The sequence below is a fragment of the Vanacampus margaritifer genome, chromosome 14, assembly GCF_051991255.1.
Source record: "Vanacampus margaritifer isolate UIUO_Vmar chromosome 14, RoL_Vmar_1.0, whole genome shotgun sequence".
NCBI lineage: Eukaryota > Metazoa > Chordata > Actinopteri > Syngnathiformes > Syngnathidae > Vanacampus > Vanacampus margaritifer.
The window spans coordinates 1,438,864-1,462,457 of record NC_135445.1 but is presented as its reverse complement, the minus strand read 5'-3'; the positions used below and the strand labels follow the sequence as shown (position 1 = coordinate 1,462,457).

Genomic DNA, 23,594 nt, shown 5'->3' with positions numbered 1-23,594 from the left:
CATAATTATTGTTGTTCCTGAGGGGGAAAAAAGAGGTGTCGATTTGAGGTCCGGCACTAACAAATCTTTCTGTTGACTCCGGCTGGGCATCCAAATTAATTCCAAAGAATGACAGCAAAAATATGTGACATCATTAAATAGGATATTTAATCATTTAAGCAAACATCATGTGTACACACATTAAGACATCCTGTTGAAACGAGGCCAACCACTGTTGATGTTTTCAAAGCGTCGCTAGTACCACAAACACTGTCATCAAATGATTTGGTAGAAAATAAATATTTCACGCCATGCGACGTGCTCAAACACGAGCAAAAAAACCACACAAGCAGATTTCTGCACTGATAAAATACTTTTGCAATCAATGGCACATACGCGACAGCACAATTCACTTTGCACCTATCACGGATTTTCAAACGGTTGCCGGGCAGTACTGACATAATACAGCGTAATTACAAGCCAGAAGAAGAGGCAGAGAAGGTCCCCTACTAAATAAACGCCCGCAATTGTGAGTGTTGTTGTTGTTTGCTCCGTGTGCGGTCAAATAGCAGCTGAGGTGGTTAAAATGAGTGTAACATCGATGCTAATGTACATTAGCCTGTCTATGGCATTTCACGGTTTTATGTTAGCGTTAAGCTAGCTAAATAATTTAGACAGAATGTTATGGTTTGGTTGATTTTTCCCCCCCCCAATAAATAACATACTTGTTTTGTTTGTATGTGCTGCTGCTCCGTGTGCGTTTCTAATGACACTTAGCATCTATGCTAATGAACGTGAGCCAGTCTCTGGTGTTTGGCATTACAGGGAGTCCTCGAGCTACATCGCACGCGACCAACGTCGTTTCGACTTCATGGCGCCCCCGTGCCTCGTCCGTCGCACGTTCTTTTTCGTTAATTTCCCACAGTAATCACGCCATTTTAAAGGTTATTTAAAGTTGTGTTACGTCCAGCAACGGACGAACCATCAGCCGGCCAGCTCGCCATCAGGCGCGTCACATTTCCCTCCGGAAACACGAAACATTTGTTCCGACGTCTTCCGGGGTGCGCAAATATCTTCTTTTTTTTTTTAAATTAGTGTATAAAGTATTTTGACATAAATATCGACTTTTAACAGGAAAATCCGACTTAAGTGGAAATTGGGCTTACGTCGCCAGCGTAGGAACAGAATTCCGCCGTAACTTGAGGACTCCCGATATATGTTAGCATTAAGCTAACCTAAAAACCATCAACTTCTTGTGTTCAAACTTCCCTAACAATTATGGTGCATTTCATAATTTCTTATTGTTAGCTAATGAAGCTTTTTTTTTATTTTATTGTTTTGCTCATGTTGTCATTTCTGTCTTGGTGAGAATTGAAAGAGGGAAACTATTTCGTAGGTACACTAAAAATAATCAAAATGTTTCTGTTAGCATTAAGCTAACCTAAAAACCATCAACTTCTTGTGTTCAATTATGGTGCATTTCATAATTTCTTATCATTAGCTAATGAAGCTTTTTTTTATTTTATTGTTTTGCTCATGTTGTCATTTCAGTCTTGGTGAGAATTGAAAGAGGGAAACTATTTCGTAGGTACACTAAAAATAATCAAAATGTTTCTTTTTCCACTGAAGTACCTTTCAGAGTTTGTCCATTTTTCACTTTTACTGAAGCAATATTTTTTTTCCCCCAACATGTACTGTATCTGAACTTTCCCTGCCGCCTATTTTAAGGTGCCGTGTTTTTTTTTTATCCTGATTATTATGAAGTGTTATTATTGTATCGCACGTGTGCATGCAGGATGCTTTTGTTGTGCACTTGCGAGACATTCCTGAGGGCTCAGACGTGCGTTTGGCTGATGGTGTTGTGGTAGCAGGTTGCTACGCGAGTGATAAATAAGCAGCCCGACGACAGCAACAGAATAAAATGGTCGACATCTCGTTGCCTGTGGTTTACAGCCATGACATTGTGAGATTCAAATGAAAAAAACAAGACAATTAAAAAAAGATTCCGTCCCGCACGTTTCCAATCTACTCACGGCCGTGACCCGTCTTCATCTTCATCCAGGTGCAAAATTCTTCAGCTGTGTGGGAGGGAGCAGGAAGGCGCTGTCGGGAGAAGGAGAAAAGCAGCTGGCGTTAAGCAGGACTTGAGAGGCGGCACCGTCCGTTCCTCTCGGAATTTTCATGCTGATGTCAGCATTTCCGACTCCAGGAGGACAAGATTCCGGTAAACGGTTGCACACGCTGGCCACAGAGGACGCCGACGGCTACCATCAACTTATACAGACCACATTTGGGTTTCATATCATGTATCACTTTTGCTGACTTGAAAAGTGGCTGGCTTTGAACAAAAGGTGCTTTGTCCGGAGTTGCTTAACACATCCAGGCGTAAATGCCAGAAATGAAAAAAAGCTGCGTACGAGTTTGCTTTTGTCATTCTTGGTCAACCGTAGCGTTTCTTTGCTGTTTTCCATCTAAAATAGTATTAATATTTGCTTCTTTAATGAATTCCAAAATGATTTCTGTTTTGTCGTCCCCCCCCAAACATACCTTAAATCGTACGCCATTGCTTTGGGACGACAATCGTACGTGTCTACGTCTTTCCATAGCCAAAATTAGCATTTTCCTTTTTTCGATACGCTTCAAAATCCACCCCCTCTAAAGGGTAAAAACTTTTTTTGCGAATTTTGGGCTCTTTTTCGAGTTTCCAGCATTTCCATTTGTTTGCGCAGTTCTGGAAAATTCAAATACAAATGGGTGGATGGAAACCCAACTAGTGACAAATAAACAGCACGCTGCACCGAATTCTAAGAAGAAGTGCGAAAGCAAGAGTCTTCTTTTCCTTTCCATAAATGATGTTATCCCAAAGTCTCCTATTTCTACAGCGAAAGAGTTAAGAAGGGAATCTTTTCAAAAATGTCTTTACAAAAGTTTAAACCTGTCGATTCCCACCTTGGGCGATGTCAGAGCGCTCTGGTCTCGGCTTCGATCTTCCTCTCTCCGTGGAGCCCGTCGGGGTCGGCCGGGACGACCGTCTGTCTCACCGCAATCTCGGGACCCCCGCCGTAAATTCCCTTCAAGTATTGCCACGTCTCTTCGGAAATCTGACCGTAGTCTGCACCTGGTGGGGACGCGCGCGCGCATTCTTGAGATAAGCCATGCGTTGATTTCCTGTGCGGCGGCGGCTTGAGTGGCTGAGGTGAGGCTGACCTTGCTTGAGCTGAACGTGTCCTCCTTTCATGACGCCGATCTTGCTGTTGTCGATGGGACCCGGGGCCTCTGCGCGCAGAGACGGGGATGAGGAGACATGTCCATCTTTATTGGTCTTCAGTAGATTCATCGCAGCAAGGCGGGCGAAATTCAACGAAACATGGTAAGGAAAGAATGACTTACCGTTGTCTTTGCCTTTAACAAAACTCTCCCATTCGCGGAACCACTGCATGCTGATGCACAAGATGACGCCGGGCGCCTCCTCGGCCTGGAACTCTTTGTTGAGCTGCGCGCGACAACAAGAGCACCACAATTAGGGTGTCCTTTCATTTGAGGCGCAAGCAAACCGCGGTGAAGTTGAATTTCACCATAATGAAGGTGTCAATTTCCGTTTTCCTGCGCTTGCCGAGCGCTTCAATCTCCACTTGGCAGATGGCACACACGTACAGGTGGTTGACTGCAGGGCCGCCTCCAAAACTACACGCACACACAAACATTTTTTTTTTCAACGTTCTATAGCCATTCTTTTGTAGAGAAAATTTTCTCAATAAAAATATTTTGTTTCTATTGAAAACAATGACTTTTTTCCCATAATGATAATTCTGGCATGTAAATTCTCATGAAACTAACTTTTTTTTTTTTGTCTAAAAAAAATTTTCTGTAAATTTTTTTCTTCCACAAATAAAAGCTAATTTCATTGAGTGTGAAAAAGTGGAATTTACTTTTTTCACTCAAAGAAATCTCAATTGTTTTGCTGATGAAATTTTAAAAGAATTCTCTCAAAAGTTTCTGTGACAATTGCAACATTTTTCACAATTACATTTCTATTTTTTTTTGTAATGGAATTACCACTTTTATTCTGTGAAAATGGTAACGTTTACTTTAATGTCCTCCATTTTGGACAGCGCATGGTGAAAATGCTTACCTGTTGTAAAGGTACTCCCACACATTCTGCGGCACGATAACAACCAAGTCGTCGATGTAGTGGTATTTATTAGGCGGGATGCCTGGAAAAAGAAAGAGCAAGGAATTTGTCTTGAAATATTTTCGTGGAACACTGAAATGATACAAAAGAGCTTGATGAAGTGAACATGCACAATAACAACCTCCTGATAAATGAATACGTTTCAAAATTGAGCATTATCATCTTAAAAGTATTTATTTGCCTTACATCTCTTGTATTGAATTTCAGAGTGTTTGTTCCACCAGATTCAGCACGTGAGATGCTGAGTGCACAATGAGTGTGGGTGCACTACCTAGTGGTCATTTGCATGTATTACAGTTTCATCAACCCTTAAATGTGTTGCCCCCCCAAAAAAATATATATTATAATAAAATGATGACTGTTTCCCTTCAATAAAATTGACCTTCTAGTAATTGTATTTATTTTTTAAATACAACTTTCATACAATGTTGTCTTTTAGAAATAAAATAAAATAACTCTTGTAGAATTTGAGCACCTTTTTCATCATAAAAATGTCAACTCCCTCCTCCCCCAATAAAACTACTCTGATAAGACTTTTTCCACACAAGATCCTAACCTTTTATATTTTACTCATTAAAATTGGGACCCCCACCCCCCCTCATTATATTTAATTTCCTCAGTAAAAAAACTCTTGATTTTATTTTAAGAATAAGAATGAAAAATAAAACAATCATTTTTTTCTGTCACCTTTTCTCTCATAGTGTAAGCTATAATTTTTTTCTCAAAATAATTGTGACTTTTTCAGAACATTTTTTTTAATAAAGTCACTTTTATCTGGGAAAATGACAACTGCCTCCTCCCCCGACTCCTCAATATAATTGTGACTGGCCAGCCATTCACCCCAAGGAGTGACGTTCTCCCAGCTAAGCGAGAGAAGCCCACGCACCTCCGTGGTGACAAAGGAAGGTGTGATTGGCGATGGGGCCCGGTTCCGCAAAGGTGTTAAACTTGTTGAGCCACTCTCGGGAAATGTAGAACTGCAACAGGGTGGGCTCCTTGGCGCTGGCCAGCGCGACCACCTTCTGCCGCTCCCTCACAGACTCCTCACTGCTTTTCCTACGCCAAAGCAAAACCATTTTTATAGGTGGCTGTGGAATGAATGTTCCTGTATATTCTAACCCAAAAACTAAACCATATCATGTTATCGCACAAAAAGTCTTCTAGCTCAATGCTAACCTATAATGTAAAATAGCCTAGAAGAGCTAATGAAAGTTAGCACAGATGTTATTGTAATTATTAAACTTCAACACACACAACTATTACTGAAGCTCAATTTCTGCCTTTTCTTCTTGATCCTAATGACGCTGGATGTCTTCTACTAGAGCTCAGCGCCACCTGGCATCTTGTGCCACCTGGCATCTTGTGCCAGCTGGCATCTTGTGCCAGCTGGCATCTTGTGCCACAACATTGCACTGCATCGCTGATTTCGGACTTGCCATCAAAATCTGCCATAAAGTGGGTGTGCAAAGGGTGAACTACAGGAGGCTTACCTGTAGAAGAGCACATAAGCTTCTGCATTCTGCACCACCGTCTCATGGACCTCCGTCACGTACTGGTCATCAAATTCATACCACTGACCGTTGATGACGTTCTGACAGTACGCGATGTAGTGTCCGCCTGCGACGGAGACCGAGAGCAAGCGGGATTTATTTTGGATTTCACAAGCATGAACAAACTTCTTCTGCGCGTTGTCGTCGTCGTCGTCGTACTTCCGGCGGTGCCGTGGTGGCAGATGACGGAGAGCAAATCGTACGTGGTGACTTGAGACGCGCTGTCTTTGACCAGGAAGGGACGCATGTCTAGGCCCTCCAGCGGGAAGGAGACGTGGTTGCCGATCTTGAAGGAGTACATGACCTCGTGCCGGAAGCGCTTCAGGTGAATGCACAGAATCTGCAAAGTGACACATTCAAATGACTACCTCAGGAAAGGAAACAATCTTGTGGTCAAATAGTAAAAGTTGATTTAAAAATAATAATAATAAAGCAAAAACTTTCAGTTTATTGAACAAACGACAACAAAATAAGCACGTAATAAGGCCATTCATACATGAACTGCAGGCACTCAACAGTAAGCCAAATGGCTAACAGTTAGCCAGCTGCTAACCTGAGCTGCTAATCATTCGCTGACTCCCACATCACTCACCAAGCCAGAATCTACCTTTTAAAGCCATTCAACACTCAAATCACAGATAATACAATGTGGACTGCAAGCGTTTTTTTATTTTTACCAGATTAAACTATAGGACATTCGATTGTAAAAATATGTGATAGCTGCCACCTACATGTACTTAAAAAATACCATACAAATACAACAATACCTCTGGAAGTCGAAGCACTTTGCAGTATTTGACGCCATTTCTCAACCTGCAAAAATGACAACATGAACATTAAATATTAGGATCAGGGATGTGATTTGACCAAAGTGAAATTATCTGAAAATTTAGCCGGGGGTCTGGGGGCCGCTGGCACTCGCTCATGGGTTTTCCGTGTTTTGAAGTACTTTCAAAGCACTCACATGACAAAGAAATAGACAAAACAACAGCATAAATTTTCAATGTCTATTGAACTATCCCATATAAAATGGCAGTTTTAGTCAACTCAAAATCAGTCACATTCAAAAACATTGGACTGCCTTTGCTTTTAAAAACTATCACTGAGAATATCATCATATCTAACTAATGTGATTACTAAGTTAACACATAAATAATGATGAAGAGTTCAAATTTCATGAACAAATAATTGTATCATGACCAAATGAAAAGTAACTCATATTAGAGCATACCACAAATGTCTTTGTTATAGCAGAAGATGTTATCTGTCGGAGTCATGTGCATACACAATGAAATACAAAAAAAAAAAAAAAAATCGGATTTTTTTTGGGGGGGGGGGATAAAAAAAAAAGCGGAATTCCGCGAATTAGCGGAAAAATCACATCCCTGTAGGATGGAGGAAGAAAAATCAATGCTCCAATAGATACGTTTGTATTGATTGGACATACTCACTTCTTACATCTCTCACAGCTGTACATGTTGTCTCCTGCAAAATGAAAAAGGACAGCAGACAGTGACCGAGGTGAACCTTTTTCTTTGACATATCGTCGGTTTTTGAAACTGAAAATGAACCTTTGAGTTCATCGGCGGCAAAAAAGGCAGCCAAGCAGTCTTCCAAGGTCACCATGGGCCCCCAGAACCAGCTGGGTATACACGAGACCACGAACCTGGTCCCAAGCAAATGCCTCATTTATCAACGTTCTCCAGCCATTAGTCACATATAGTGAATCCTTATAGGTTAGCATTAAGCCAAGGGGCGTTTGTTAGATGAAATAATACGGCTTGATGGTTCACGATAATATCATCACGTCTGTATCGGACCAACCGTCGTATGGAATCCATGATGAAGGAGATCCAGCCCTGAGAGTCGTACGTGTCGGGACACACCTTGGTCTTGACGGGCAGGTTCTGGTGGATGGAGGAATGGAGCTTAGCCAAGTCCTCTTTCCCGGGAATAGGCAAGGACAAGTCTTGGAAGGTCTCCACTGTCGTAGACACCTGTCATACAGTCACGCAATCGTGCTGGATCAATTGATATTTTGGAAGAATAAATAAAGTGAGGTGGAGGGACTGCATTATAAAGTAGCTAGTGACCATTTGGTGGAATAAAAGCTCAAATTTGCGGTCCCAATTACGACCTTTTTCGTGCTCACAGACGGCCTCGGGATGCACACGGACAATGTTGGTCAATGGAGCGACTTACCCTGTCACAGGTGAGGCACTGGACCAGGCTGAGGATGGAGCCGTCAAATATGTCGGAGATGACGCTGCGAAAGTGCGACTGCTTCTTCTTCCTGGAGGTCAGCAGCAGCTGAGCTGGAAAAGAAAAAGAAAAACACGTGAGATAGTGACAACAGGTGCTACGAAATACTCGAAAAATGCCTTTTAAAAATGTTTAAATCTATTTTAATAAGTTTAAAGGGCTATTAGTGTGTGTAATTATAAGCTACCTCGTTGAATTTACTTAACTACGATAACTTTCATTTTTGACTTGCATATTTTTTTAAAGAAGAAATGCTATTCTGTTGCATTGAGCTTCACTCACCACTTATATTTTTATCTATTTATTTTTTCTTGCACAATCTATTTTGGTTTGTCAGACTTCTGTCAATTGCGGATAAAGACTAGGCTATCAATATCGGCTTGTAACTAGTGATGGGACAATGAAGCTTCATGTGAAGCACTTGGGATATATTTGTTTACTCCTCTAGATGGTGCTTTAAGATAAAAATTGAAATTGATTAAATTTCCACTGCATCATTAAACCACAAGTGCCATTTAGAGGAGTCAAAAATATCACAAGTGCTTCATGAAGCTTCATTTGCCCATCACTGCTTGCAACGTCAATTACCAGGGAGAGAAATGCCAAGTTTAGTCACCTCACATTCAAACAGATTATGTCCTGGATGCGTCTGGTATAAGCGGATTGTGCGTCACAATAATAGAAAGTAGGTGTCGTGATCTTGAGAAAAATCCACAGATGGTCAACTTGAGCCATGAGGTGAGGCAGCGTTTCCAAAGTTATATATTTGTAAATACATTATTTTGCTATCAAAAGCTCTTTCTTAGCCTTTTTGTTTGCTTTATAGTTTGAAGCAAAAAAAATTATCATTTTTTTCTTAAAAAGGTCACTGTTCTGCTTGACGTATTTCTTTTCACAAAAAGCTCATTTTCTCCACTTTTTAGAAAAAAAACCTGAAACAGAAACTAAAGAACATAAAAATCGAGATCAACATTTTTTACGGTTAAAGAAGACGCTACTCTTTCTTGTGGTAGGCTTCATGCTTATATTGTGTGGGTCTTGAAAAATCAGCCATGTTATAAAACGGCTACCAATACGAGCATGAAAATGAAAATTGGCAATCAATGACTTCATCTCTAAACGGGGAACGACCGTAGTTATGAGCGAGTGAAGGCGTGCACACCTTTCTTGAATGGATACGAGGAGCTTGCAGATCGCAGCGGGCTCGAGCGAGGCGGAGTGGAGGAGAGTTTGGCGTGAAGCTCCTGGAGGTTTCTCACGGGGCTGCAGGGGGTGGAATGCGGGCGTTGCGTCACCACTTCATTGTCCGGCTCTGCTGAAACAAGAGAAATGATTCGGGTGAAAAATAGAATCATCCTCGAGCGAGTGGTTTTCCCAAGCGTCTCACGTGAGATGTTGTTTCCTCGACCTGGATTGTTCTCTTGATGTTGGGCGTCGGTAACTTCCCCGGCATCGTCTTCCCCCTCAGCTTTGTCGGGGACGGCCGTATCCACGTCGGCGTCCTCGTCCATGTCCTGCGAGGGCCCTCGGAGGGGCGAGCCGGACACCCGCCTCTCCTTCAGCTTCTCCTTCTCCGAGATCCCCCCGCCGACGGGGCCGTCCCCTGCCGTGCCGACGCCGTCGCACTCATCCTGCGCGGGCGTCTCCACGTCGCCGCCGCCCACCTCGCCACGGTCACTGTTGGAGCCCGAGTCGCACGACAGGAAGTCCTCTTCGGCGGGCGAGCGGTCACCGTCCAGCCTCTCCTCGCCATCGCTGCTCTCGCCGCTGCCGCCACAATCGCCGAGTGGCTCCTTCAGCTCCTCGTGGAGCTGGTCCATCAGACAACGTAGGAACTCCTGGGTGTCCTTTTGGAAAATGACAATTTATTGATAAGTTAAAACTTCTCAACTGCTATCGCTACATATTCCCGTGGTCCTGAAGACTTGATGATGGTTCAACACCACCGATCAGATTCAAAAAGATGCTGTATTGCGGTTAATCATTCATTGCCTTTACGGTTTTTCAACAGGGAATGTAAATTTCAAATTTGGAAACAACTTTACTGATGCACAACCACCAGTAGATGGCATCGATGCCCCATTTTAGAAACGAGTCCCCTCGGAGAAACAGCTGCATTTTGTGCAACCAACCTTTCTTCAACGGCTCATTATAAAAGAACAGAAAAAGGCAGAATCAATGTTTGTTTTTTTCCTGGTGAAAGGAGCGACAGTTTGAATGGTACTTCATTTATGTAACGCTTTTCCACCTTACAAGCCCCTCAAAGCGCTTTACATTTGACTACTCGTTCACCTACTGATGACACAGCATCAGGAGCAACTCAGGGTTCAGTATCTTGCTCAAAGATACTGCGACGTGGTCACAATGGCATGGGATCGAACCCACAACCTCTGGGTTTGGAGACGAGCACTTTACCACTGAGCCACGCCGCCCCAGGTTTACTCTTTCATCTGGTTGGCTCGACAGAATAGGACAACTAAATGCTAGCAAACATTAAACTATTGCATTATTTATCACCTACATTCACTTCCACACAGTAGAACAAACTAACACGTTACTATTACGTAACTATCAACCCAAAGGATACTTTTTAAAAGATTGCATTGAGTGATGTAAGGTGTAGTTACCTGCTGTGCTTGTCCCTACCTGCTGCGCGTAACCGCGAAACATGGGGTTTAGCAGCTTGATGCCGTGGGACAGACTGGTAGGGACGACATAGCTGGGTCTACACAAGATTAACAGTCCATTTTATAGTGCATTGTTACATCAGTTTTATTTGTAAGAACTTGACCTGCCGCCCTGTTTACTGAGAGGCATCTGTATATTACGGCCCGAAACGAATCTCGGGTTTTATTGCTTATTACCGCTTTTTATGCCAGAGCTCTGAGATGAGTTTCTGGTAGCTCTTGCAGAGAGCGGGCTTCTTGTCGGTGCGAACCAGCCCGGCGCAGTCCAGGAAGTACTGAGTGAGCGGAGGACTGCTCGGAAAGAAAAGGAATTAAAAGAAAAAACAAGTTATGGATGAGGAAAATGAAATCTCTACAACGATTGGCCAAAAAGCTTGCTGTAATTCGTCCATTGCATTTTCAATCGCAATTGGACAAACAACAAAACTGAGCAAAGAACAACACAAAGGGTTACTTTTTTGTCTTTTTTTTTTTTCGATTGGCAAATGAAAATGGAAAGAACGGATGCTACACGGATTGCGTAAAACAACTTACCAGTTGGACAAGGCTTGAAGAGCTGCGTTCATGTAGCAGGAATTGCCAATATTTTTCATCCCTGTTAAACCTGCAAAGTAACATCTGAGCAGCTCATGTTTGTGATGACAGATATGAACATTTACTCAATATCCTACAAGTGGGTTTAATTGTCTTACTAGAGAAGTCAAAGGACATACTAGTGCATAATGTGGAACTCAAGGTTATCTCAAAAACTGCTCACACAGCTTGCCGTACCTCTGGGTTTAAACTCATCCTCCTCAGATTCGGAGCCTTCCTCTTCCCCCATGGCGATCGGCACCGCTTTTAGCGGGTGAGCGAGCGGCGGTGCTTCCTGGAAAGGTTAGGAAGTGGCACAAAAAGTGTTTAGTGTCACTTCTGCAGATCATGGGTCAGTTCATGGAGTCATACCTCCGCCGAGGCGACGCAGTGAGGAACGGCAGGCACCAGTGCGGGCGTCAGTGGGGGCCTCCGCTCCAGAAACACCTCGCGCTCGCACACGTAGCACCAGATCCTGAAGGTGGTCAAGTTCACAGTCAGGTGGTGCTTCTTGGCCTGGATCAAAAGGGGAAGTGTTCAGTTTGCATCCTTGTGGGGACATAATAAGAATCCAGCAACTCCTACCTTACCTGTGCATGCAGGGTGCTGTGATCCGAGTAGGACTCTCCACAGCCTACATACGGGCAGTCATTCTAAAACGAGATAGAGGGGGAAAAAAACAGCAGTGAGCTGCAATTGACCGACTTTTTGTAAACAAAGCAATTTGATTTGAAGCTTTTAACGCTGGTGCTGTGGTGCTATGAATTTATTTGTGTCCTGTTTGAGTATGGTTAACGATGTAGGTAAGAAAGTAGTTGTTTTTTTTTCCTATTTGTAAAAAGTTCGCATTTTGTATTGGATTCTATTGTGTCATTCACTCTTTAAAACGGGACGGACAAATTAAAAGTACCTCAAGACAGGCCCACAAGTTTGGACCCACAACGCCACATGATTGACACGTTCCCTGTAGGAAGAGATGAAATGCACTCATTTTCTTTAAGGATGAATAACGTATCTATCCATCTATTTATGAACTTCATTACACAGTTTGCCACCTCTGCTCCTGTTTACTATAGTACTTTAGTACCATGAAGTGGATGGACATCTTCACCGTCCACTAAATATGTGACAGGGGAATGACGACGACCCACCTTGGATTTGTGAAGGAGGTCATCTTTGGTAACCTCCCCGATGGAGTCCAGGTGAGGACAAAGGTCTTGTTCGGCCATTCTTGCGGTTTAGCTGGAAAACAACAACAGCAAGTCAGATGACAAGCTAACGCTAGCATTCAACGATGACGAGACACGAATGGAAGCACGGCCTGTGCGGCCTCAATTCCAAAATAACGACAATGTAGCCCCCACAAATGTAAACAAAAGACAAAGGAGAAGATGCCTCTCGGAGTGGAAGGATTGCAGAAGACGATGCTAAAAAACCGGCGGCGGCCATGACAGTTCTAAGTTCATATTTACCGTGACGTGAGACAGCCGTCACCCGGACTACATCTTTAGAATGCCGATAAGCAAACCACCGTGGATAAAGAAGACGCGGCGAATGACAAGACGATAAATTCCACACTTGCTACCCAAAACAACTCACTCCCACCTCCCCTCCTGTCATGTCATCCAATGCACATCACGTCGCGGGGCTGAGGGAGCAAGTGAGCAGCGAGCTACGTGACGTCACAGGGACACGTGATTTTAAAACAGTCTACATTTAAAAAAAAAATAATTGTTGTAGTAATTTGAACACGTAAAAAATAAATTAAATTAATAAAATCAAACCATAAATATAATCAGCTGTAATGGTACGCCACGGCTGAAATGTCGTCTAGCAATATCGCCGATCCTGGGTATGCTAAAACCGTTTTTGTTTTCGAGAATGAATTGGCAGCAGTTGTATAAACTGATCCCAGATCGGCGTGTGGAGGCCAAATTGCCCGGCAGAGAAGCCTCGCGCTATTTCCGTTTCCCAGCAGTCCTTGCTCCTCCTTTCTGCCTGAACCGACATGGTGGGTGCAGTGTTTTTTCCTCAGCTAATGTTGTCGATGTTGTATCTGTCCGCATCCTTGTCGCATCCTAACGTTTTATGCCGTGAGGTTTGGCAAAACATCAACCGGGAATTGTTTTACGGTTGCACGTCATTATTTATTGCCGCTTTTTGTTTGTACTTGTGTAAGAGTTGAGAGCATCTTCGGTGGTTACCGGTGCTAGTAGCCCTGTGGCCGCTAGCTTCATTGCTAAGGCTAACACGCATTGAAAATGCGGAACTTGTGTGTGAATTTCGTTCTCCTCGTTACTTTTTTCCACTGGCGCGTTTTGTTTTGTTTCAACTTTGCTTAGAAGACCTTCTGCGAAGAAGCGGTGTTGGAGGCTCGCGTATTATTATTATTAGTACGACGAGGCCTGCTTGGAAACTTGTCAAGTCGTCTGTCGGATTACTGAATGTAGATTCTCCTTGGTCAATTAAGACATATTAAAAGCCATCACAATTGCAGTCATATTTAATGTTTGATTACCATTGGGTACAAAATTGGCTTATTTTTAACGACCTTAATGGATAATCTGCCACTGCCTGTGCAGGCACTAGCCACTCACGAACTAGTTACTTTTCACAAGGCTTGAATTGTCGTAGTTTGTTAGAAAAGCCATCTTTAAATAGTTTTGCCAGAGGCTTCGTTATGCGCACGTTTACAAGTTTTTTTAAATTGTTAATCACAACATGCTTAAATCTAAGGTGTGTGTGTGTGTTTCCAAACCAAATGTAATCCATTCCCTGTCAATACAAAGTGTTTATTTCTGTGTGACAGCCCAAGGGAAAAAAGGCAAAGGGGAAGAAGGTGGCCCCCGCCCCTGCGGTGGCCAAGAAACCCGAGGTCAAGAAAGTGGTCAACCCCCTCTTCGAGAAGAGGCCAAAGAACTTCGGCATCGGTGAGTAGGATGACGACCCTTTGGCAGGTCATGAAATGCTGCGCAGATGATGTAAGCGAATATTTGCTATCTTACCACCACTGCAGACAACCCACCAAGATCGCTGATGCGCACTTTACCCTCAGCATGCATGGAAAATGTTTATTCAATATTCTTCATATCCAGAAACTATCAGTTGGTATGGCAACGTTAGCATACTCGGACAATTACATTTTACTAGTCAGGCTAAACTGCACTAGTTACCATCTGCAATCTATTTGTACTACTAAAGCGCTAGATGTTAAGATACTCAGGGCACTTGTAAAGTGGCACTAGTAGCATCCTACTGGTATGCTGAGTTCTTCCAGCGAGAACAGGGAGCATACTAGTCCATGGAGCTGATGTTGTGGATATCCAGGATATTGAATAACACTTTTCTATGAACGTATTTCCTCGTGACTTTGCGTTGCGACTTCAACCGGTTCTCTGTGTCCGCACGCAGGCCAGGATATTCAGCCCAAGCGTGACTTGACACGCTTTGTGAAATGGCCTCGCTACATCCGCCTGCAAAGGCAGCGCGCCATCCTCTACAAGCGCCTGAAGGTGCCCCCCGCCATCAACCAGTTCACCCAGGCCCTGGACAGACAGACGGGTACGAGCACGAGCACCCTCCCTACCGCTTACCCTTCCTCGCAGATGATGTGAATGAAACGTTTGCTATCTTATCAAGACGTGCTGATATTTTCCACCAAGATCGCTGATGCGTCCTCGGGCCATGTCGTCAGCCAGGTTTCGTATTGGTTCGAGGGTTTACGTCACATTTGTGCATTTTGTGCGCCCCTCACATGCAGCCACGCAGCTGTTCAAGCTGGCACATAAGTACAGGCCCGAGACCAAGCAGGAGAAGAAGAAGAGGCTGCTGGCTCGTGCCAAGCAGAAGACGGCCGGCAAAGGAGACGTCCCCACAAAGAGGCCCCCCGTCCTGCGTGCAGGTAAGCCACGAAAAGTACAACCCTAATTTGAGGCCTTGTTCACATGTACACGGGTACGGAAATATATTTATGTATTGTGTTTTTTTTTAATGCATATTCAAAAAAAGTCTCGTGGAGTGAATCTTGTAGGGCGCTAAAGTGATTGAGTCAAAATTAACTTGCCTGTGACACACCCACACACAGAGCTCCGCCCACACACACACAGACAACTCTTAACACAGAGTGGCATGTAAGACAACATATCCCTGCTTCTACAATCACTAAGACTGGGCGGAGTTCTAAGCGTAGTGCGTTTTCTGTATTGCCGCAATGCATTGTGGGCTATTTCTTTCCGTGTGACAGACGGCTTCGTATTGACCCGTGCTATGTGAACCCGGCCTCAAATGTCCAACAGCAAAGTGGCCTGAATGCAATGATGACTTGAATTTCTTCACCTGAAACTCCTGATGTTTTATGAGCTTTTTAACCCTGAGCAGCGGCCAAAGGCTTCCCTTTCAAAACATTCTTTACCCCGTGACTGTTACTTTTTTCTCTTCATGTGACATCGTTGCTCTCCTGCAGGTGTCAACACAGTCACGTCTCTTGTGGAAAGCAAGAAGGCCCAGCTGGTGGTCATCGCCCATGACGTGGACCCCATTGAGGTAAGCGTTTGGCGGTTTGCCTCGCAAGATGCTCGCTCGGCAATGATGTCTGAATTTCTTCACCTGAATCGTCCCGTGTCGATCAAAACATACGAGCTTTTTAACCCTGAGCCGAGAGACCACCCGGGTCGGTACGAGCAGAGTCGCGTGGGGGGGTGAAAATGCTAACCTGGCGTTTTCTCACCCTGCTCTTAGTTGGTGGTCTTCCTGCCCGCCCTGTGTCGCAAGATGGGCGTCCCTTACTGCATCGTGAAGGGCAAGGCTCGCCTGGGCAAGCTGGTGTACAGGAAGACGTGCACCTCGGTGGCCTTCACGCAGACGAACCCGTAAGAAAACAGACGGCGCGTTTCATGCGTGTGTGCAGTTTCCAAGTTAGGAAAGTGACCATGACCTTTGTGACCCTTTGTGCCTTGTTTTCCAGTGAGGACAAAGGTGCCCTCGCCAAGCTCGTAGAAGCCATCAAGACCAACTACAACGACAGATACGAGGAGGTGAGACTTCCTCAGTGACGGGAAAACTGAAACTTGTGTTAATCACGCTGTCCATTTAATAGTGCCATACATAAATGGCCAATAGTGAGAAGGGAAATGAGTGAAGGATTCTGATTGCAGCGACTGTTCAGAATCATTTGCTCTCATTAACCTTAGCAAAAGGCGAACGCGGCCTAAACGTTGTCGTTCTCTTGACGTTTTGCAGATCCGTCGTCACTGGGGAGGCAACATCATGGGCCCCAAGTCCACCGCTCGCATCGCCAAACTGGAGAAGGCGAAGGCCAAGGAGTTGGCAACCAAGCTTGGTTAAAATTGTTTGCAATAATAAAATTGTATGTTCGAACATGGGACTGTTTGTTTGTTTTTCGTTTAAAATCTTTGTTAAATGGGGCATTTAGTTTTGAGTGATAGGTTGAAATAGTCAATCTCTGTGGAAAAAGACCTGGCGGGGTATTCCGCTCTGCAGCTTAACGTTCCGCGGTTACTGAGCGGGCATTCACATAAACCACGTTGATGGAATAGAACACTGACAAAAATGAACCGAGTTCAGTGAAACAAGACAGGCTTTTCCTCAAGCTGCTTGTCGACACAGTACATGTAATCTTATTTTACTGTAAGGTAACGACTACATATTGTTCTCACAAGAACTTAAATTAATTTCGTCACATATTTTGGCATTTCAAGCTGCAATAACCACAAAAAAAACTTTCAAAATACTGGAAAAACAAGCTGCTCCAACTTTGTCATTGTAGCGACGGCCTTAAGTGCTTTCACAAATTCAAGTATTTGATAACCCACTCGTGTCCAAATGGGTCAGAAACGAAAGATACCCCACCCCAAAGAAACAATTTGAATGGGCAGCAAAATTATTCAAGCCGGTCAATATACCAGATGCGTGTTGTATTGACAGCAAATGGAAAGATTAGACCCCTCTGTGTACCTTTTGTGGAATTTGTGTGTGCCATGAGGTCGCTCCTTGAGTCAAAAGTTTACACAAGACAAATCCAGCCGATACATTTTACATTTTAATCCTCTTGATGAACTTTGCATACCACATGTAGGCGGTGGTTGCACACAGGCCATACCTTGGAAGACAAAACACAAATGATAGACGTTTGTTAAAAGTAAATTAATAAAAGTACGTAAGTCACAAAACATTACCGACCAGGTGATAATGTACTGCATGTGTTCATTCCTCAGCGTCACCCTCGTCTGCCCGCCGACTGGCCCGCCCGGGATGGTGCTGGCTGAAATACATTTCTCCTTTTATGGAATTTGCAATGACGGAAAGAGTTTTTACAAATCGGAATTTTTAAACGTCTAACTGAATATGCAGGGGTTCATTGTCCATGAAGAAACGACTTTAAGTAATGTATTTGCACTTTAGTACTTCCCACCACAGGTCACGTGACACGCAACGTTACCATAGTCGGCGTCAATGAAGATCGGTTGCGCTCCCGTCACATCCGACATGGCTTCCAGGTCACGGAAGTGCCACCGGTTTCTGTCGGGGTCGTTGTTGGGCACGAAGGGTTTGCGGGGCTCTGTCAGCCGAACCACCCCGACCACCTCCACCTCGCCCTCCACCTGCACTTGCAAACATGCACGCACCTCGCTCAGCTAAAAGTTCAAGGGTTAAAAAAAAAAAAAAAAAAAAAACGTCTGCATGGCGCTCACCTGGCCCTTCATCCTGCTGTCTGGTTGAATCCTCTGCCTGGGGACGTAGCCTCGGTTCACCAGGATGGTGATACTGAGGACACGTCATCATTAGCATTTTGGCATACTTGACAATAAGGGAATTAGCACAATCCTAAATATTTTTTTAATGAATTGTTTTACGCCACATATCGCCACCTTCCTGAAATAATGTCCTAAAAAGTGATTACATGTATATATAATTTCATTATATACTTAAGTTTTATATTTAAAAAATAATGATTTGTTTTTAATTTTGAGAATAAAAAAAATAATAATTCATGAATTATTTTTTAACACTTTTGTGTCATTTTTTGTTAAACTTGCATGCATTCCAATTTTTAAATAGTTTGGATTTTTTACCTTTTTAAACGAAATGAAAATATTCAAGTCGTTTAATTAAGTTAAATTTAGTATTTTATTTACTTTACAATTGATGATTTATACTTTTTATTACAAAATATGAAATTAAATTATTTTAATTTTAATATTTTTACATTACATTAAAAAAAAATTCAAACAAAAAAAAAGAATGATTTTTATTTTTTAAACAAAAAATAAGTAAAAATACTTGAATCATAAAAAAATAAAAAAAATCCATCTTGCATTTGTATTACCCGAGGTCCGTGCAGTGAAACGGCGTGACCACGTTTGCGCCCGTCTCGCCGCTGGACGACAACCGCCCCGCCTCCCTGGCCTCCTTCTCAGGGTCGACAGGCGAACGTGGCAGGACGTACAGCTCCTTGTCGTGCTCGTAGCGGCCGCGCACTCGCACCCGCCTGTACTCCAGGCCTGTTAGCTCCAGGGGGCTGCGGAGGGCATACGTTTGGACCGGTCCTCAACACGCACCATTACTCGCAAGTGTCCGCAGGTGGCGCACTTACTCGATTGGAAGTGGTATGGGGTCGGCCGTGGTGAGTCTGCTCAGCTCGTCGATCAGTTGTAATTTCCACTGCCGACGCTTCACCTTGATGTAAATAAAAATGATAATGATAAAAAAACAAAAATTGTTTCGATGACTATATTTTTAGAAGGACTAAATCAATTGAAAAAAAATATTTCTATATGGTGTAGATATAGACGGTGTCTCACACATTCTTACCCTCACCCATCACAATTTTGTAAATATTTTTTCATGGGACAACACTGAAGAAATTGAAGACATACTCTAAAGTTAATATCTGCCATTAATGGCTCATCCACTGACTCATCCACTGACAACAAAGGTGAGTACACCCCTAACTGAAAATATCCATAAAATGATTTAAATGAAATGGAAATAATAATATAAATTAAATGGTATTGTTATTTGTTGCTATTGTTTTATTTGCTTAATTTATATTTACTACAGTCAGAAAGATTTTGGAATTTACTAGTATTCATTCAATATTCATATTTTAGTATTTTTCTTTCGTTGAATGTAAACAATTAGTGAATAGTCATTAAAAATTGCAAAATATTTGTAACATTTTGTTTTATGCATATGATGTTTGACTAATTAAACTATTTTTTTTTAAATAAATTGTTCTTTTAAACATGTTTATATTATGTCCTTTTACTTTTGCAAATGAAACCTTACTTTTAATGAATTATTTTAAAATGTTTTACACTAAAGAATATTTTATTTACTTTATCCAGTATGTATTTTTTTTTTTTTTGATTGTTATTTATTTCATCCGAAAACAATCAAATATTCCCAAAATGTGGAGAAAAATGTGAGGGAACAGTGCATACCTGCCAGGTTCCGAGGCCAAATGTAGTAGCCGGGATGAGCAGCAGGAACCATTTAAGAAAAGTGTCTTCTCCGGTCGCCGCCACAGAACTGGACGAATGCCGCTGTCCCATCCACCTGCCTGGAAAGTTCATATGAAGGGCACTGTAAATTAATGTTAGAACCCTGCTACTATCATGTATATGTTAGTGAAATGAGATGTATCATGGCACTGCCATCTTTTAAGTTTTTGTGAAGAATATGACAAGATTTTATTAAAGTAACAATTTAAAAATGGGTCTAAATGAAGAGCGGGGGCCCCAGGGAAACGGCTGATATTAGTCTGTATAAATGCCACAACTGTAAACCCGTACGGGATCTCCCTTAACTTGACTCATTGAGCCATTTTCTGCAGTAAATCATTTTGTCAGAATAAATTTGATCATTTCAATCATAATTTATTGTACAATGAATAACTTTAAAAACTATTTTTTCCACTTGCTGTCGACAGAAGATGACGTCACCTGTGCTGAGGAAGTAGGTAACGGCCATGATTTCAGTCGATAGCGGAAGTGGAAAGAAATTGTATTTAAAGGTATTAATTGTACGTGAAAAATAATGAAGTTACCAAATTCATTATAGACAAAATATTAACTCTTTGCTGCTGGAAAAGTCTCAATTTTCCTATTAGGCTACTATTTAATGTATTTATTTGATATGCTAAATTACATATTTGCTCATCTAACATCCTGTTTTTGTTTAGTGGGGGGTAAATAACATCGTAGCATCAGAGAAACAATAAAAATAAGTTACAATCAAAAAATCTATAGCGTATACTAGTATATTTTAAAGACATTATAATTACCATTTGTTCGTATGAAGAGAGGCGTTCTACGCAGGTAAAGAGTCCTCTTGACGTGAACATTTGTCTGCAATTACATTCATTTAGCACACATTTGAGGAAGAAACAAAAACCCTCTAGTTTCTTTTACGTCTCTTGAAGAAAACTTACGTGTTTTAAAGTCGTCAACACTTTGCTGTAAGACACCACCAGCGTGTTTAGCGAAAACATACCCAAACAACCTTTACTACCGGGGCAGCTATGTAAGTGACAGGTTGCTAATGCTAATGCTAATGCTAGGACGATCAACCGGGAGCTATTTTGCTGGCACTACTTCCGGTATTTTATTGGGAGAACTGCTTCCGGGTCCGTCACCTTCATTCTTCCCCCGTCCACACGTGTGGTCGGATTCGGTGCGTATTAAATAGCATGGCTTCAGAAACCATTTAAATAAACAAATAAAATAAAAAGCGTCCATTTTCGACATGAATCTCGCAGCAAGGGACTCGTACCTCCAGAAACTGACTAGTAAAGTGTTAAATCAACGGGAGCAAGAACCAAAGAAGAGGCCATTCGGTAACTTTTGTTGATGTTTATTGTGCATGCATGTATTTTTTCTTCTTCAAACATAGTTATATGAATACATCCCCGACTGTGTCGGGCAACTAAATGCACTCCTTTCTATTGGATCACATCTTCTTGTTTCATAATGACATTTACATCCATCAATCCATTTCATTGATTAGTTCCCGAGGTCGCAAAATAGACTTACTGTGCTTAAGTAGAGATACTAATAAATAAGTAAATAAAAATACTCTGGAGAATGTATAAGTAAATGCAACTCCTTTACTCAAGAAAGAGTATAAAAGTATATGTTTTGAAATGTAGTTATAAATGTTCCTACTTCTGGTGTTTAGGCCAGCAGAGAAGATTTCATTTAATTTACAAATGATTATTCTAGGGGGAAAAAAACTCAAAGTGAAATATTCATCTAATTTGTTTTCTATATTTGAGTAGGATAAACCACTTGAGATCTTGTTAGTCACTCAATTGCACAGATATCGGTCCAGCAATTTCAGTACCAATGTTGGTATTCATATTTAAATCAGTCCACCGACTGCCACGTGGAAGATTGCTCGGTATTGTTTTTTTTCTCCTCCTTATAGTTCATTTTAACGGCAAGAAAGATGGTGGTCCACCACAGAAGAAGAAAAAGTGCAAAAAGAAGTCATTCAAAGATGAGAAGCATAAAGCGACACCTCCAAACAAGTCCCGTCCATCAGCACACAACGGACACCTGAAAGTGAATACAACACGAACGGTAGATCAAGGTACACAATTTACTTTTTAAGTTGTTTTTTTACATCTTAATTGTATTGCTGTTAGTTTATTTGTAAAGCCCCTCAGTGCAAAATATTGATATATATATTTTTTAATCTTTTGTCTTTTCACGAGGCTTAGATAAGATTCCAAACTTGTAGTTTTACCTCTCCCACCCGTTGTAAAACATTTAAACTTAAAACATACTTAAACATAGCCTTCTTCCTTCTTTCCAAGGAGTAAATGTTAAGGCCACCTTCTCCTCCTTTGATGTTCTTCGGAAGAGGCTGCATGAGAAGATTGAAGAAGCTAAAGTACAGGTATGAAGATGGAGAGTGTTTTTTTTCTAAATGAAATAATTAATTTCTTGAGCTCAGAATTTGTCTTTTGTTGTCTTTACTCAAAGTCGACATTGTTGTCATTCGGAGAGGGCGCAGTAGAATTATGATTGGGTTTTAGTTGTAAATTAGATTACAATGATAATGCAAACTAATGTGTGGCTTTATCACTTCAACAATTAATGTTTCATGACACATGGAAACGTGAACTGCACTTCTTGAGCACTGAACTGATCTATTAATGAAAGAAATCATCAACATGAAGCATGCATCATTTCATTTTTGCCAGGGAGCCCCTAAGCAGGCTCTATCGGAAGCGGTCCAGGCCAAGCGGGCAAAGCGGAAACTGGAGCGCGAGCGCAAGAAGCAAAAGAAGAAGGAGTTCCGCTTGAAGAAGTTGGCCGAGGCCAAAGCCCAAAGCAAGCAGGCCGAGGTTAAGCAGGAAGTAACGCACAAACAGGAAGTGGCCCCGGTGGGCATGGCCAAACGACAGGAGAGCGCCGTGATCTTCAACACGGTGGAGACGGTGGAGGAGGAGTTCGTGGACAAGGGCCAGAAGAAGAAGGCCAAGAAGCAGCACGTCAAAGGCCAAATCACGCCGTTGACGGGATGCAACTACAAGCAGCTGCTGAGCCGGGTGGAGGCGCGCAAGGACAAACTGGACAAGCTGCGGGAGACGGACGAGGCCAAGGCCCAAGAGGTGGAGGCCAGGATGAAGTGGACCAATGCGCTGTACAAGGCCGAGGGCATCAAGATCAAGGACGACGAGGGCATGCTGCGCACCGCCCTAGCCAACAAGGAGAAGAAGCGCAACAGGCGCAAGAAGCAGTGGGACGAGCGCAGCCACATGGTCGTGGAGAAGATGCAGAAGAGGCAGGACAAGCGGCGCAAGAACATCCAGAAGAGGAAGACCGCCAAGGTGGAGAAGAAGAAGCGCAAGGCCAGGAAGAAGGGCCGAGTTCTGGTCGAGGACTTGGAGAAAGCCAACTTGTAGTTGTGAGCAGCCGTGGCGCTTTCCATTTTTTCATTTAAACAAATGGGACACAAATGATAACTGATTTCATACTATAAACAACATGATACACAAAGTTAGTGTGTGTTTTTTGTTTGGGGTTTTGTGTGTGGATGTTTTCTGCCTGTGTTTAAGTGTGTGTCATATTTTGAGTATGTGTGTTTTTTGTATGTGTTTGTGTTTTGAATATATTTCAGCATGTATCTGTTTTTGTGTACGTGAGTCTATAGTATGCGTATGTTTCTTTGTGTGTCTCTTTGTGCATCGTGTGTTTGTTTTTGAGTGAGGGTGTGTGCGTGTTACATTGAGTAGGCTATGCATGTGTCCCTTTTTTTGTTTTAATTCAGAAAACAGGAAAAAAAAGCTTTACGATAACAAAAATAAAGATTAGTGATATCTTT

General features: G+C 42.4%; 4 protein-coding genes and 4 non-coding genes across 11 annotated transcripts; 6 read left to right on the top strand and 2 right to left on the bottom strand.

Annotated features, from left to right (window-relative positions):
- Positions 1-125: 125 nt before the first annotated feature.
- Positions 126-12,900, bottom strand: usp20 (ubiquitin specific peptidase 20). 4 transcript variants are annotated; one of them, XR_013296692.1, is made up of 26 exons: positions 12,716-12,900; positions 12,395-12,485; positions 12,154-12,207; positions 11,834-11,896; positions 11,616-11,759; positions 11,442-11,538; positions 11,205-11,274; positions 10,848-10,961; positions 10,630-10,708; positions 9,371-9,830; positions 9,146-9,295; positions 7,924-8,036; positions 7,546-7,718; positions 7,293-7,387; positions 7,173-7,206; positions 6,489-6,534; positions 5,881-6,061; positions 5,662-5,788; positions 5,058-5,227; positions 4,112-4,193; positions 3,555-3,663; positions 3,370-3,472; positions 3,187-3,255; positions 2,929-3,097; positions 1,421-2,082; positions 126-1,214 (listed from the first exon to the last, which is right to left on the bottom strand). XR_013296692.1 is itself a non-coding variant. In XM_077586168.1 (25 exons), the coding sequence occupies exons 2-24, from the start codon at positions 12,470-12,472 to the stop codon at positions 2,940-2,942; spliced, it is 2,769 nt and encodes a 922-aa protein (XP_077442294.1). In that variant the 5' UTR covers positions 12,473-12,485; positions 12,716-12,900; the 3' UTR covers positions 126-2,082; positions 2,929-2,939. The 4 variants fall into 4 exon arrangements, 3 of the variants coding, with proteins under 3 accessions (XP_077442294.1, XP_077442295.1, XP_077442296.1); XM_077586168.1 differs by having other exon boundaries at positions 126-2,082; XM_077586169.1 differs by having other exon boundaries at positions 126-2,082; positions 9,146-9,298; positions 9,392-9,830.
- Positions 12,901-13,949: 1,049 nt separating this feature from the next.
- Positions 13,950-16,619, top strand: rpl7a (ribosomal protein L7a). The gene is made up of 8 exons (XM_077542773.1): positions 13,950-13,979; positions 14,053-14,173; positions 14,655-14,804; positions 15,004-15,144; positions 15,706-15,785; positions 15,981-16,111; positions 16,207-16,276; positions 16,482-16,619. Exons 1-8 carry the CDS (start codon positions 13,965-13,967, stop codon positions 16,584-16,586), a joined length of 813 nt encoding a protein of 270 aa, XP_077398899.1. The 5' UTR covers positions 13,950-13,964; the 3' UTR covers positions 16,587-16,619.
- On the top strand, positions 14,215-14,284 carry LOC144034383 (small nucleolar RNA SNORD24). Its single transcript, XR_013288216.1, has one exon. It is a non-coding gene; the product is annotated as a small nucleolar RNA SNORD24 (small nucleolar RNA).
- Positions 14,844-14,917, top strand: LOC144034376 (small nucleolar RNA SNORD24). Its single transcript, XR_013288209.1, has one exon. It is a non-coding gene; the product is annotated as a small nucleolar RNA SNORD24 (small nucleolar RNA).
- On the top strand, positions 15,552-15,621 carry LOC144034382 (small nucleolar RNA SNORD36). Its single transcript, XR_013288215.1, has one exon. It is a non-coding gene; the product is annotated as a small nucleolar RNA SNORD36 (small nucleolar RNA).
- On the top strand, positions 15,823-15,900 carry LOC144034381 (small nucleolar RNA SNORD36). Its single transcript, XR_013288214.1, has one exon. It is a non-coding gene; the product is annotated as a small nucleolar RNA SNORD36 (small nucleolar RNA).
- A 669-nt stretch (positions 16,620-17,288) lies between the features above and the next one.
- surf1 (SURF1 cytochrome c oxidase assembly factor) lies at positions 17,289-20,894 on the bottom strand. The gene is made up of 9 exons (XM_077585729.1): positions 20,695-20,894; positions 20,548-20,611; positions 19,706-19,824; positions 18,856-18,938; positions 18,589-18,780; positions 17,954-18,026; positions 17,701-17,863; positions 17,442-17,523; positions 17,289-17,361 (listed from the first exon to the last, which is right to left on the bottom strand). The coding sequence occupies exons 1-9, from the start codon at positions 20,752-20,754 to the stop codon at positions 17,295-17,297; spliced, it is 903 nt and encodes a 300-aa protein (XP_077441855.1). The 5' UTR covers positions 20,755-20,894; the 3' UTR covers positions 17,289-17,294.
- On the top strand, positions 20,880-23,269 carry surf6 (surfeit 6). The gene is made up of 4 exons (XM_077585725.1): positions 20,880-21,099; positions 21,690-21,854; positions 22,081-22,163; positions 22,471-23,269. Exons 1-4 carry the CDS (start codon positions 21,009-21,011, stop codon positions 23,173-23,175), a joined length of 1,044 nt encoding a protein of 347 aa, XP_077441851.1. The 5' UTR covers positions 20,880-21,008; the 3' UTR covers positions 23,176-23,269.
- The last annotated feature ends 325 nt before the right edge of the window (positions 23,270-23,594 follow it).